At 38.4% G+C, this 16,100-nt stretch overlaps 1 protein-coding gene across 1 annotated transcript in view; it reads right to left on the minus strand.

Moving 5' to 3' along the window:
* Nucleotides 1-15,754, minus strand: part of LOC116506407 (kinase D-interacting substrate of 220 kDa-like) — a 94,053-nt gene extending 78,299 nt beyond the window's left edge. The window contains 7 exon segments of the mRNA XM_032214140.1: nt 117-215; nt 1,210-1,311; nt 3,974-4,072; nt 5,041-5,139; nt 6,321-6,419; nt 7,206-7,345; nt 15,576-15,754. Coding sequence (XP_032070031.1) covers nt 117-215; nt 1,210-1,311; nt 3,974-4,072; nt 5,041-5,139; nt 6,321-6,419; nt 7,206-7,313 — 606 coding nt within the window. The 5' untranslated portion in view covers nt 7,314-7,345; nt 15,576-15,754.
* Between the last annotated feature and the right edge of the window lie 346 nt (nt 15,755-16,100).

Raw genomic sequence — 16,100 nt, forward strand, 5'->3', positions numbered from 1 at the left:
AGACTTACTTGATAACCAAGGGAACTTATAAACTGAATACAATTAATAAATATGTTGCTTTTGATTAGAAATATATATTTAGCTATTTTTTAAAAAAAAATAAGAGTTATACTCACAGCTCCTTCCTGATCCACATCTGCTCCCATCTGCAACAAATACTTTACACAGTCCAGATGTCCTTTTCTTGCTGCCCAGATCAATGCTGTAGTACCATACTGGTAGAAAAAAATACCACTGATAAACTATAGTTTGACTGATAAACGTGGCTTCAAATACAGATATAAATATTGTGTGTGTGTGTGTGTGTTATATTTGTGCTGATAATAAATAAAGGGGAGACTAGTATAGATCTATTTCAAGCTATTTAGGTCTCATCAGCTAGCCATACCCTTACTGGGATTAGAACCTGTGCTGTACTGCATCTTAGGCAGATGTGTTAACCATTAAGCCACAAGTTTCTTCTCCTTATCAGCTGACCCAGGAAATAGGTATGCATTTAAAGTCACAACCCCCGGGTATGCCCAAATATGGGAGGAAGTTTACTACTTCCATTCTCTGTCTATCGGCTCGTCACAAGAGACCATCCAGACAGAAACCCAATATTTTTACTGTTGCCTTTGTTACATTTGTGTTTGTATCTGTGCTGATAAATAAATAAAGGGAAACTAGTATAGATCTATTTCAAGCTATTTAGCTCTCATCAGCTAGCCATGCCCTTACTGGGATTAGAACCTGTGCTGTACTGCATCTTAGGCAGATGTGTTAACCATTAAGCCACAAGGTTCTTCTCCTTATCAGCTGAGCCAGGGAAATAGGTATGCATTTAAAGTCACTGATAAGGCTGATAAGGAGCTTGTATGTATGTATGTATGTATGTATGTATGTATGTATGTATGTATGTATGTATATGTAAATAAACTGGCAAGTGGGCAGAGATGAGACATTGTTATTAAGAGCTGGATTTTAGGGCGAAGATTAAAAGATTTACATGATGCAAAAATGCACCATACAATCTCTTTACCACCACAATTTTTATAGGAAGCTAAAAGAACTACAAATCTGACTCTCCTCCAGCATAGTTAGTATATACCTATATTATCTATAATGTACATATATAGATGATAGATAGGGGAAGAAAGGAGGGAGGGAGGGAGGGAGGGAGATGAATTCCAATGCGTTCCAATCTTAAGCAAATGCTTTCAATTTTACCTTGTCAGAGCAGTTGACTTTACCTCCATGCTGCAGCAACAGTTGTACTATACGAGAATGGCCTCGGCCTGCTGCCCAAATTATCGGATACACACTATATTGCTAAAAGAAAAACAATTGGAAACATTAAGAATAAAATGCTATTGGCTCACCTTAGTCTTCAGGCTCACTTCAGTTATCAGGTATGAGTCTGACTCAATCCAGTATGTTAGAAATCAAATGAAAAATAAAATGATTTCTTCTTAACAAAAGTTCACTTAATCATGATAGCTGATATTAGGAAAAAAGTACAGCAATGTATTTTCATAATAGCTATTAAATAGCAATATTCTGTCTCTATTGACAGAACCAAATTTGTACATGTTTTTCAAGCACCGCTAAAAAATACAGTTAATCTACATGGAACAAGAACTCTTGTGCAAGTTCTCATCTGGTTAACCAACACTTGTTTTAATGTTGTTGAAAGCAGCAAAACATGGCTGAGTGTGCCTTTTTATATATATTTTTTGTATATATATATATATTTTGGAGTATAAGACGCATGAAGGTTTTGAAGAGGCAATTTTTTTTTAAAAGTAGGTAGGTAGATAAGAGGGAGAAAAATAGAAATACAATAGGTAGGTAGGTAGGTAGGTAGGTAGGTGGGTAGGTAGGTAGGTAAATAAAGGGATAGAGATAGTGAGAAATAGAGAGAGAAATACAGTAGGTAGGTAGGGAGAGTATGTAGGTAGGTAGGTATTGGGATAGCGAGAGAGAAATAGAAAAAGAGAGAGAAATACAGTAGGTAGGTAGGAAGAGTATGTAGGTAGGTAGGTATTGGGATAGCGAGAGAGAAATAGAAAAAGAGAGAGAAATACAGTAGATAGGTAGGGAGAGAGAGAGTAGGTAGGTAGATAGATAGAGGGATAGAGAGAAATATAGTAGATAGGGAGGAATGGAGGGAGTGTGGGTAGGTAGGTAGGTAGGTAGGTAGGTAGGTAGGTAGGTAGGTAGGTAGAAGGATGGAGAGAAATAGAAAGAGAGAGAGAAATACAGTCGATAGGGAGGGAAGGAGAGAGAGTAGGTAGGTAGGTAGGTAGGTAGGTAGGTAGGTAGGTAGGTAGGTAGGGGGATAGAGAGAGAAATACAGTAGGTAGGTAGGGAGAGAGAGAGAGTAGGTAGGTAGGTAGATGTTTCCAGGTGTATTTATCCATGTGCTGAAGAAGGAAATCGCTGACAAACCTTAAGACTTTGTTCCTGCTTGCACAGCACTTGATCAATGTAATTCTCATCGGTTAAAGAACTTTCCAAAAGAAAAAAAGTTTTTGCACTCTGCAAACCTCTGAAAAACGGGCCAGTTTTTTGTCAAAAAAATTGCATGCATAGCCTTATGGAGACTTATAGCGTGCTGCTGGGGGGGGGGGGGAGAACGGCACGTTTTTGGCTTATTTCTGCCCTCCTCAGCCCCCAGAAGCTCTCTGAAAGCCTTCATAAGGCTTTGCAAGGCCATTTTGATGAAGGGGCGGTGCTTCAGGAGGCAAAAAATGCTGAATTTGATGTATAACACGGACCTAGATTTTCAGCCTCTTTTTTGAGGAAAAAAGGTGCGTCTTATACTCCGAAAAATATGGTAGTTGAGAATTTCTATTATGAGGAGTCTCAGTGCTTTATAAGCTTGGTTGTTTCCTTGAAGACATTTCTAGACTATTAATACCATTGTCTATAAATATTCACTTTTATCGAAAATAATTTCTATTATCTTGAATTAATTCTGCAAGTAATTAGTTGCATCATGTTAAATTAAAATTATTGTTTCAAAGTGCAGCACAACATTTTTAAAAGCATTATAGTTGGTCCTTGTTAACAACTGTCTCATTTGGCAATCATTCATATTTACAATTGTGAGGAAAAGGAACTTTATGACCTATCCTTGCATTTTCAACCTTCACAGGCCTGTAAAGCAAAGGAAAGCTGAAGCAAGATCATAAGCACAATTGCAATTTCACTTTGCTTAATTGGGAGTTGCCAGTCCCAATTGTAGTCATTAAACAAGGCCTATCTATAGTCTTTTGTTGTGGCCCAGCAGGAGCTGTTGGAGCTGCAACCAGACTCCGACAGCGAGGGGCCCTATGATTCAGCTGTGGAGGATCCTGGACAGGGTTCTGACTCTGAGCAGGGCGCAGAGAGGCTGGTTGGCCACCAGGAGGCACCTGAGCCTTGGACCAGTGGGGAGGAGACAAGGGAGTGTGATCCTGACGTCATGCATTGGAGCAGTGGGGAGGAGACAGGGAGTTGGTCCTGGATGCGCGGCAACAGAGGGCTAATAGGCGTAAAGAACAGTTACGCAGTTACAGGAGATAATTGAACTCAGCTGGTGGTAATTAGGCTCCTCTCAAGACTATAAAAGGAATGGCTTTCCACAAGCTCATCGCAGGAATCAACGTATTTACTAGAGCTGGAGAACTCTCGTGGATTGCTGGATTGCTGCCAAGGTTAGTCTGTGCTGGATTTCTGCCAACGTCTAGTCTGTGTGTTAATAAATCCTTGAAGTATCTTTGTCTCGGCGTGCTTTGATGTTGAAGAGGGGTGGTCAGAACAGTCTTTTATGGGAAAATATTAATTTTACACAAACTAAAAATGACTAGTGCTAGACTAATGGCCAACAGAAGACTTTCTACCTCACATTCTATAATTATCTGAATAATATCATTCAAGATAAACAATTCCAAATGCCAATTGATATAATGTTAATGTTTGACTGCAAAAAGGGGGGAAATGAACTTACAATACCAGTGATGTTTGGGTTTGCTCCTCTTTCAAGAAGCAGTTCAGCTACTTCAGTACAGCCTTTGTAGCATGCCCACATAAGGGCTGTCCACCCACCCTAAAACCATAAAACAGAAAATCATAGCATTCCTACAATTAAACAAAGGACTAAGCTACATAATTGCTGAATTATCTTCAAGACAGCAATATATATTCATTTCCAAAAGAACACAAAAAGTATTACGTTGCAACGAAAACGAAGTCCTACGGTTCTTAAAGAATAATAAAGGTCTTACTGTGTAAGGTTTGGGATCCATTTCATCAGAAGCATAGAGCATTACCCTCACTTATGATATCTATATAAATACAGCTGCACATATAGATGTGCCAATGTGCACAACACTTCCACCCAATCAACCTGTCTTGACCTTTCTACACACTGTGTGGCCTTTGTTTTACACACACTGATAGTAAACAAGACAGAAAGGAAATACATGTAACAATGGGGTAAAGGAAAGTGAAATGCAAGAAGTATGGATTTTATTCATATGGGGTTATTCTCTGTACTGTTACTGCTGGACAGTGCACTTGTGAATTTCCTTTGAAATTCTCTTACTCAATTAGCAAATGCATTCTATTATGTAAAACATCTATATGAACTTCTGGCATTACATTCCAAGAAAGACAATCACCTAACACTAACACACCCAAATTGAGTTCTAACATCGTAATTAAAAGGAGCTAAATAGTATACAGGTAGTTCTCAAGTGGTGACAGCAATGACTGCCATCATTAAAAGTGCAGTTGGAAAGCGCAATATCATGAGTACATCACTTGGCAATGACAATCCCAGCAGTCCCAGTAACTTTAAGGGTATTCAGCGGAAGGCAGCAGGAATCCCAGGAAGACGCATACAAGTGGGGTTGGGGAGTCCAGCGCATGCACTGGGAAGGGCTAGCACATGAATTGGGAGAAGGCTTGGAAGGAGGCCTGGTGCAGATTTGCATGAATGCAGGATATAAATCTAACAAATGAAGATACTGGGAAAATAACACTTGGATGTTATTATAAAAGTAAAAAATATACCATGTCTCGATGTTCTATATTCACATTGCATGATAAGAGTTCTGTTACAACAGCAATATGCCCCTCTTTAGATGCAGAGATAAGAGCTGTCCAATTATCCTAAAATAGGGCAATCAAAGAAGGAAAATGTCAGGGTTTTATAAGGACTTAAGAACAAGCTTTTATATGTATTTCATTTATTAAACAAATTTATATAGCTGCTCATACACTAGAAAGAACGTTCAGCTAGCTATAAACAAAATAAAAATGCAACACAGCTTTTTTAAAAAAAATAAGGTTGAGGCCTTAATAATAATAATAATTAAATTTAAATACCACCTGATTGTCAATGGTTTTGGACAGCTCATAACAATCAAAGAAATTACAATAAAACCAATAAAAAAAGAATTTTTTTAAAAGGTGAAACTCGCATTCATCTATCTGCCTCCCAACTCCATTAATAACTTGGCCACAATGCCTGAGGAAAAGACCAAATCCTCACCACTTTTCTCAAGGGCAACAGGGTTGCAATCATCCATATCTCCAAGACTAGGACATTCCAAGATAGGATAGGCCAGTGCCATGACAGAGAAGGCACACTTCCAAGGACCCATCAGATAACATTGTCTCACTGATGGGGCCCAGAGCATTGCCCACTTCTCCAAATCTATTAGGACAGGCACAGAGGTGGGCTGCTGGCAGTTCGCACCGGTTCAAGCGAACCAGTAGTTAAGATTTTGCGCACTGGCAAATCCCACCACTGGCTCGCCCTGCCCCCGCTTGTTTTTCAGCCATTTTTTGGCCCAAAAAAAACGGCCTGAAAACAGCCTGAAAAAACGCCAAAAAACAGGGGGGCGCAGCATCAGACAGTGGTGGGATTGGCCCCAATCTGCTGAATCCTACCTCTGCCTTTGAGGCATGTGGCCAGGAGGCGGGGCTAAGTGTGATGAATGATGTCGCCCACCCAGTCACATGACCAACCAGCCACACGTACCCAGTCAGAGAACCCGTTGTTAAGTTATTCAAGTCCCACCACTGGACAGGCAGAAGCCACAATCAAAAGTTTGTTCTAGCTTGAATTAACTCCCTTAAACTATTAAGCTTTACCAAAAACGATTTGCAGACATGATATCATACTTTATTTACTGTAACAACAAACAATAGTATGGAATGGCACAGTCTTATCTGTTGTATATTTTGTGTTCACAGGTCTGATTTAAAGATATATACAGGCTGATGGCAAATTAAATGTGCTGGAGGAGAGATAAAGTATAAACCAGAATAAGCTTCTTAGTACTTACTGAATCTTCCAGGTTACAATTGGCGCCTTTTTTTATCAGTTCTTGGACAATTTCTAAATTGCCTTGCTCTGCAGCTAGCATCAAAGGAGTCTGACCATTCTGCAATAAAAATAATATATACATATAGGAAAAGGCTATCTAACAATTCTTATAGCAAAAAGCCATGTAGTATTCAAGGTTTACTTAGACACTGAAGCATATCTCCTAAAACAGTAGTGGGAAAAAACAACACAACAGGTAGTTCTCATTTTATAATCCTAACTGGGACCAGCAACTTTGACACTAAACAAAGTTAAGCAAAACATCAAATGACCCAGGGGTGGGTTCCGGGTGCTGCTGCCGCCAATTCACTCAGGGACGCGCTGTGTGCGCTTGATGCGCATGCACAATACTAAGAAATGCTTCTGTGCATGCGCAGAAGGAAAAAACAAGATGGCGGCGCCATAGTTCAGGGGCGTGGCAGGCCGGGTTACTACTTACTCGGCCAAACCGATCCAAACCGGTAGGAACCCACCTCTGAAATGACTACACAGGTTTACAATAGAGCAGTGTTTCTCAACCTTGGCAACTTGAAGATGTCCGGACTTCAACTCCCAGAATTCCCCAGCCAGCGAAAGCTGGCTGGGGAATTCTAGGAGTTGAAGTCCGGACATCTTCAAGTTGCCAAGGTTGAGAAACACTGCAATAGAGGTTAGCTACAGACTAGCAAAAAAAAAGTAATCTGACCATGTCAACATCCCACATTTAAAGATCACAAATTAATTGCTCTGAAATGGTGAACAGAATGTACATCAGCAATTTGCCATGCTTCCGCAGCCTCTGATAGTTTTCAAAAACTACTCAAAACTGGATAGTTTTCAAAGTTTTCACTTCATTTTATCATACCTCATCCCTTTCATCCACGTCTTTGCACTTCTCAAGAAATGCTTTCAAAGCAAAAACGTTTTCTTCTTCCACATAAGTCACCAAGCTCTGAGACATCAGATTAGCCATCCTTAGGGGTCAGGTTCCACAATGGCAGTTATCTACGTAAACAGAAGGAACCATTTTAATGTGTCAGTAACATACTGAAAGAGGCGGATGACAAAATGATTTCATGTCTATCACTAGAAAAAACAATTTCAGTTATATCTGTATCAGTGACGTGCCGTCAGCTTTAGCCCTGGTGAGGCACTTTTTAGACTTGTGGACTTCAACTCCCAGAATTCCACAGCCAGGCATGCTCAGTTCCGATTTAAAGTGACAGCATTTTCCCCCTTGCAAAATAAGTTTTCCCATTCTTTTTCTTCTCCCTCCCTCTCTCCCTCCCTCCCCCCTCTCTCAAACAGACACCCGCACACAGAGAACGTCGATCCCTCTCTCATTCACTCACTCTCAAACACAAACACAGAAGTTGGATTGGATATATTTTCCAAAGGCTTGAAAGCAGCTCCTCTGCCATACCACCCCCTTCTCCTGCTGCCTTCCGATCAAACTTTTTGAATTCCTCCCCCCTCCCCACATGCACCTTTTCCAGCTGTTTCAGAGACGATTTCAACTCTGCTTCTCCCTGCCCTGCCCTCCCCTCTTGAAAAGCCAGAGCTCTGTCAGACTGAGCTAGTTGCTCCCAGAGAACTCTAAAAAGCCTCTAAAAATGCCCTCTACAGGAGGCGAGAGAATACGTGCCTCATTTGCATAAGGAATTCTTTGCTTGTTAACCCTTGCTTAACTCTTAAAAGGCGAAAAATTCCTTATGCAAAAGAGGCATCCTCCTAGTTAATACTGAGAGCAGACACCAAGCCACTGTGACTTGAAATCTGGTAGCAACTACCCTGGCTTTAATTATTTTAAGAAAATAATTTAAAATCCTTTCCTTTCCCTGAGGAGACTGGTGAGGCCCCGCCTCCCTTGCCTCTAGTGACTGCATGTCCCTGATCTGTATACAGATAATGTTCAAGGTATTCAGCTTTTTAGTGTCATAATAATAAAGAAATGGTTAAAAATGAATTACAAACAAAATGTCTGCACATGTCAAACATTTATTTGGTATTTTGATACAGGAACAGCAATTTATCTTTAAAATGTCTTACTTTATTATATCACGGTTTTATTTTACATCTAGTAGTAATAAAGAAACTGATGCCAAATGAATAAATATTTCCTTTAAACATGTATTTATCAGCACTGCAGTATTTTGGATTGTCATAGCTCAAAAATATACACTAGAAGAGACCACTTAGAAAGAAGATATATGTATTTCAAAAAAAAGATCAACCAAGGTCTTTTTCAAAATATGATAATTCAACAGAAGTCATCTGTTACTATTTGAAATAACGAATAAACCTATGCATAACACAAGCAATGTGCAATCCCCTCATACTTTTAAGTTTGTCTTTAGTCTCTCTAGTACAGCATTCGCTGGCTGGGGAATTCTGGAAGTTGAAGTCCGGACATCTTCAAGTTGCCAAGGTTGAGAAACACTGCTCTAGTAGAAATGTTGAGACTGAAAGATGTTGAGACTCCAGAAAGAGTACAGAGAAGAGCAACAAAGATAATTAGGGAACTGGATGCTAAAACATATAAAGAACAGTTGCAGGAACTGGGTATGTCTAGTTTAATTAAAAAAAAATAGGGGTGACATGATAGCAGTCTTCTAATATCTCAGGGGCTGCCACAAAGAAGAGGTAGCCAAGCTGTTTTCCAAAGCACCTGAAGACAAGAAGCAATGGGTGGAAACTAATCAAGGAGAGAAGCAACTTAGAACTGAGGAGAAATTTCCTAACAGTTAGAACAATTAACCAGTAGAACAGTTTGCCTCCAGAAGTTGTGAATTCTCCAACACTGGAGGCTTTAAAGAAGAGATTGGATAACCATTTGTCTGAAGTGATACAGGGTTTCCTGCCTGAACAGGGGGTTGGACTAGAAGACCTCCAAGGTCCTTCCAACTCTGTTCTATTCTATTCTGTTCAAATATAGGCTGGGTTTCCAACTTTTTATTTCCAACAGTGGGACAGATAGACCTAAGAGGTTAAATTTTCACCTTCCCTTTATCTACCCAACTGTGCACAAAAGAACTGAAGACCATGACCACCACTGAAGCAAACATATATTTTTATATTTATGTAATTTGTCATAACTATCTTAGTTATGATTAGAAAATCAATTTGAGATACTTTAATTGTCTGAAAGAATACATTTTAAAAAGCACATGGGGAAAAGTGATAAAGCTACATAGAGCAATACAGAAAGAATTAATAAAGGCATACAAGTACAGAAAATTCAGCTGCTGAGGCTGTATTTCATGCAAAGTGGTATATGTAAATATAATAATTACTACCTAACACAAGTAAACCTCACTGCTCAGTGGAATTAATTTAAGCCTTTACAGAATTTTCATCATGAAGCCTTTATACTCCAACTTTCCCATTGGCATACAAAATTGTTTAGGTAACATATTGTATTTATCCTGTTTCATTTACAGCTTGCAATTAGATTAAACAAGTGATCATTAGTAATCAAACTTTGCTGATGAAAGGTTGTGAAAATGTATTATTACCATGTACTTATTTAAATAAGGAAACTAGTAGTATTAGTTATAAATAAAACAGAGACTGGAATTCTCTCCTATATTCCAATTCAATATACCTTAATATTATTCATCTTGAAGTTAGGAGGTAAAATTTCCATTGCATAAAGATATGCTAATAGACTTTGTAAAACCAGGGAAAAAGACATATGTGGGAAAGCAATATTCCCTTCATGTTGCCTTTCATAACTTGTCTTTCCTTCTCACTAAAATGCATTCCACATTTTACAATATTAACATAAGTGCACTCTGTTGTAACATTTTTAAATAAAATTCAATATAGAAATTCTCCTGGTTTGAAAACTGTGAGGAAGCAAATGAATTCTGGGCCTGTTATTATAGAGATTACTTGCAGTAAGACTATCTCACAGAATGTGCACAGACGTGAGTGGTTAGCTATCCTAGCATTAATAATGAATGCTAATATAACTCTTTAAAAAATCAGTTCTGAGTGAGAAGTTCAAAATAATAAAAAAGAAGGGACTGAATAAAATATTTCCTGCAGGTCACCAGACAGAACTTCCTAAAAACATGGATGACTATTAGATTTGTAGATACGGCAAATTAATGAAGCTGGAAATACATTCCAATATGTTACTCATATTAATTCAAATAATTCCTATAAGTACTTCCTCAATGATGCTACACAAATATGTTTATGAAGTCTCTAGCAAATTAACTCAATTGAAATGACTTTTAAAAAAATATTCATGTGTCAGTATAGGGTAGTGGTTAAGGTCTTGGGACTGACGCTAAAGCTCCTGAATGAAAAGGATAATTCTTTATTATTAAAAAGTCAGTACAGAAACAAAAGCTAATTTCTAACTTTTCTAGAAGAGCCATATTGCAACAAACACAAAAAGCCAAATCCAGAACATTTCACTATCACTGAAATTGAAAGCGGTTGATAGCAATTTTCTAGATTCCCTACAAAAAAAGGTTATTTTATCATTTTTTGAAATATTTTTACATTCTAAAAATAAGAAAATGGAGTAATATACAGTGTTTCGGTATGGTTTTTAGCAATAACTTTAAATGGAAATGGAATGCATTCCTATGTAGACAAAGACTGGATTTATTTTATATGCTACTACATGAGTCTTATTTTTTATTATATTTTATCTTTTATTTTAATCACTATATGTCATTTTCAACTGCACAAATCATGATTGTATTTTGTTATTCATTATATTTCACCAATATATTTTCAAAACATTAAAATGTAACTTTCAGATTCTTCCTTTCTCTGAAGCTTGGGACACCAGAGAAATAATGTATGGAAAATAGCCTGGATCATTGGCAACAATGCACATCTACCGGTAGGTATCATAAAGATATACAAAAACGTACAAAATCTAAACCTACTAGAAAATCAAAGTAAAATTATAAGCAAACAACAAAGCACATTTGACATCTGTTATAAAACTCATTTTTACTCAAGAACTTTTAACCTACTGCATATAACAGATCATAGCTTGTTATTTTGCACGAAGGTTCTTGTGATGCAACCTATAATTAAGAAAAATGCATAAATCCATTTTTTATACTTTGGTAGCAAGCTGTATCATGTAGTCATATCCCTCTGTAATATTCTATGGATGCCACATCCTGGAGTTTGACAGTCAAAAACCAAAGCTACATATGCTGTAGCATTATTTCACTGGATTACCTGTCAGGCAGGACAAAAATAGCTGAGGATACACAAGGAAAATCAACTTTTAAACTCCCTAGAAGTGTTAATGAACTATCTCAGGACAGTATTGAATGAACTGAACTGTAGCTTTCATTCCATATTCAAAAGTTGACAACATATGTTCAAGTTTCTAGTAAGATCCACTTTCCCATTCCTGAAAAAAAGTTAGGAGTTAGGAAAATGGCAGACAAAAAAAAAAGCGGGAGTCCCCACCAGGGGTGGGTTGCTCCCGGTTCAACCAGGTTCGTCCGAATTGGTAGTGGCATTCGGGCCTGGGTCGCAGAACCAGCAGCAACCCAGGCCTGCCACGCCCCCAAACTGGTTCCCTCACCGCCGCTGGGCCGCTGCCATGTTATTTTCTAGTGACTGCACATGCGCAATTCACTATAAATTGTTCATTTACAATGAACAGTGCACGCATGCATTGCGCATGGGTTGCGAACCGGTAGTAAAATGGACAGCAATCCACCCCTGGTCTCTACCAGTATTTAATTCTGTTGTTGATCAGTGCAATCTGCGAAGTATTTGAAAGCATGTGGCCTTCACACACACACACAAAAAAAAATACAGTCCATCTCTACTTTAACTTCAATGAAAATCTACAAGATTAAACATACTTATTCAGCAGAACTCATGTTGAATTCTGTACTTCTCAGGATTTGCTAAATGTGCACACTTGAAATGCTATTCTTAGGAATTCAACTTCTGGTTGAAACAAAGCTCATGATTTTCCTATAATTGCTTGATGACATTTGATGGCTAATCTCATACACTATTTTCTTCTCAATTGGGATTTTTCATACTTGAAGCATTAATCACCTGCATTCTAATATCAACCTTTTCATACTATCATGTCCAATATGAATGTAACAATATAAAAGTTTGCACACAAAACTTGTCCAGTTATTTCTTTAACATTATTATTTAAAGAGTAAGAGTGTCTTCACATAAAGTGTTAACTTACAGGCTCAAGAGATAAAGATGCTTTTATATGACAAAATTTACTACCTAGTAATGAGACTTTAAGCCTTCAGAATGTTAAATGAGAAAAAGTCCATAGAATAGACTTCATATTAAGAACTCCTGAATTTATTTTAGTAATTGTCACTTTTCAAGGTGTTCTTTTTACACTGTTTTTTCTACACTGTATTAGTATTACCGATCTTCAGGAAATGGGGGATAAAGCTTCAAAGAGAAATGGAAGGTATTCCTATGTAGACAATGTTAGCAACACAGTAGTTTTAAATAAGAGTGTTTAAGATTACAGCAACTCTATCCATATATCCCAAGATTAGCAATGGTTCTGACAACATATACAGTACTGTCCCACAGAAGCTAACCAAAACTCCTTCAGTTGAAACAATTGCTTAAAAAGCAATTTACACTCTTTATTATTCCAGATTTTATCTTTTTCTAATTTATTTTTTTAATATTCAGGATTAATTTTGTTCAAGTCTATTAGATCAGCTTTTGGGCTCAATATGTTTTTTTAATATTCTCACAAAATAATTTATATAAGAGAAACATTTGTCTTCTGTATTAATTTTAATATTTTACAGATAAAATGCTGTGAAACTAATGTTATGCATTAATACAGCTACAATTACAAAAAAATCCCCTCATTACATTATTACCAACCTTTGAGTTTTCTGCAAACAAGTGGAAAGACTCTCTTATCAAAAATATGGAATTTTACTACACTTAAACAACACTTTGTTTACCACTTAGACAAGTTCAATAATTAACACTTGTTTATCACACAGAACACAAAGTAGGCTAGAAAAATATCTACTCAGACAGTCTGATTATTTACACAACATATTTATCCATGGGTTCCTTAATTAATAGATAAATAAAACCTTATCTGGCAAGCAACTCTAAGGAGGTCTCTCTCTGTCTCTCTCTCTCTCCCTCACTCCCTCCCTGCAAATATTAACCCTTCCAAACAATTTTTAAAATGTCAAAAATAATTTTAACAAGTGCACCAATGTTAAGTAGCAAAATTCTTCAATTTACTCATTATTTCAATTTATTCATTGCGGTTTAGGAGCGCTCACTATCCTTCTTTGCTTCCCTTGAACTCAAAAGGGCATGGCCATTTCAAATCCTTTCAAATATTCCAACTCTGTCACTTTGCAAAATAAAGGGAGCCACATATATTCTTGCCCGGTTTCATATATAGTTATGTCATCCTAATGTGGCCAGTGTGCATTTATCACTGAAGTGCTCTTTGCAAGGCAAGAAAGTATGCTGGCCTATTATGACTACCAGATTTTAATGAAAATACTGACAGTTTTATCGGTTATTGGATTGCAAAAGAGTTGCCAAATTTAATGAAAATTAAATTTTACGAAGTGCAAAATCCATAGAAAAGAAGAAGCCTAAAGCCAGATGATGGAACACAGCACATAATGATTCATAACTACAATGCCACTTAAATCCCTGCTTCAGAATGTTGGATTAAATCTAAAAAAAGTCTGGGCAAACCCAAATAAGTTATATTTATATGATATATTTATATTATATTATGATATGATATATTATATATATGATATATGCTATATATGCTATATGATATATGATAGATAGATATATCCATAGAGATATATAGATATAGATGATAGATAGATAGATAGATAGATAGATAGATAGATAGATAGATAGATATAGAGATATATATAGATATATAGATATAGATATATAGATATGTAGATGTAGATGATATATAGATATAGAGATATAGATATATAGATATAGATATATAGAGATAGATATAGATAGATAGATATAGATAGATGTAGATGTAGATATATAGATGATATATAGATATATAGATATAGAGAGATAGATAGATCCATATAGATATAGATGATATAGATAGATAGATAGATAGATAGATAGATAGATAGATAGATAGATAGATAGATATATGTAGATGTAGATATAGATGATATATAGATATATAGATATAGAGAGATAGATTAGATAAGATAGATAGATAGATAGATAGATAGATAGATATAGATAGATGATAGATAGATGACAGATATAGAGATAGATATAGAGATAGATAGATAGATAGATAGATAGATAGATAGATAGATAGATATAGATAGATAGATAGATAGATAGATAGATAGATAGATAGATATAGATAGATGATAGATAGATGACAGATATAGAGATAGATATAGAGATAGATAGATAGATAGATAGATAGATAGATATAGATAGATAGATAGATAGATAGATAGATAGATAGATATAGATAGATGATAGATAGATGACAGATATAGAGATAGATATAGAGATGATAGATAGACAGACAGACAGACAGACAGACAGACAGACAGACAGACAGACAGACAGACAGACAGATAGATAGATAGATAGATAGATAGATTGTTTTCAACTGTCAAAATGCCAAACTGATTAACATTATTACGCATTCCGCTCTTCTCCCCCCTCGGGTACCAAACCAACCTAGACATTTCCCCAGGTCTTCCCGTGTTTCTCGCCTTAAGCGAAACCTCATGGAGCGCCCTTCTCAAGCAACCAGCTCGCCGAAGAACCGGCGGAATCCAAGATAACGGGGCTATGGATAGGCATTATCCTCCCCCCCCCCCCGGTTCGCCTCTCCGCCACTGGCAGCTAAAGGAGCAGGCTCTTCAGCCACCCCCAATCCCCGCAACCCAAAGCGTCGACCCATTTGCAGACGTGTGTGGGGAAGATCACGCCTCGGAAGAGAGGCGACCACCCTGTCATAGGTCGCTGGGCAGCGGCTTTACACACTGACACATATACACGCACCTCACTTCAAATGCCCACCCAGTTCACAACCGCCCGCGTTAGGGCTACAACAGCTCGGGGATGAAGCGGCCGGGAAGCTCCGCTCCCTTTGTCTGACGCCTCAGCGACCACCGCCCTCCTCCCCGGCATCCCCCCCCACCCACTCCCCTTAGCCGGAGCCGTTCGCTTCGCTTGCACGGCCTTTTACCAGCGCGAGGAGGACGAGCGCTTGGAGGACGACCGTTGACGCGGCGGTAGCAAATACGGTAATAGTAGCGGCGATGGCGGCGGCGGCGGCGGCGGAGCGCTCCGTTTCCCTCAGACCGAAGAGACGGCGGCCATCTTTCGCCTAAGGTGCCGGCCAGGTCACGTGAGGCGCGGGCTCGCCCGTCTTGCTCCCCCCCCCCCTCCCCTCGAAGGTTCCGGAGCGCGCGCGCGCGCGCGCCGAGCTGGATTTCCACGCTCGCGACCCCCGGCGGGAAGCAATGCTACAATAAAAAAAAGGGGAGGGCGGGGCGGAGCAGGGATGGGAAGGGGTCTCCGCGCCACCCAATTGGCTGAAGAGTTCCTACCGTTTGATTGACCTGCCGCGGCCCAACGTGCGGGTTGAAAAGCCTCGCAGCATCGGGAGGGGGAGGGGCTGGGGTGAAGGAGGCGGAGCTGTTTATTGTCGCCTCGAACAGTGGTTTTCTCCAACGTTGGCAACTTTAAGACCTGCGGACTTCAACTCCCA

This window comes from Thamnophis elegans, chromosome 3 (genome assembly GCF_009769535.1).
Source record: "Thamnophis elegans isolate rThaEle1 chromosome 3, rThaEle1.pri, whole genome shotgun sequence".
NCBI classification, from domain to species: domain Eukaryota; kingdom Metazoa; phylum Chordata; class Lepidosauria; order Squamata; family Colubridae; genus Thamnophis; species Thamnophis elegans.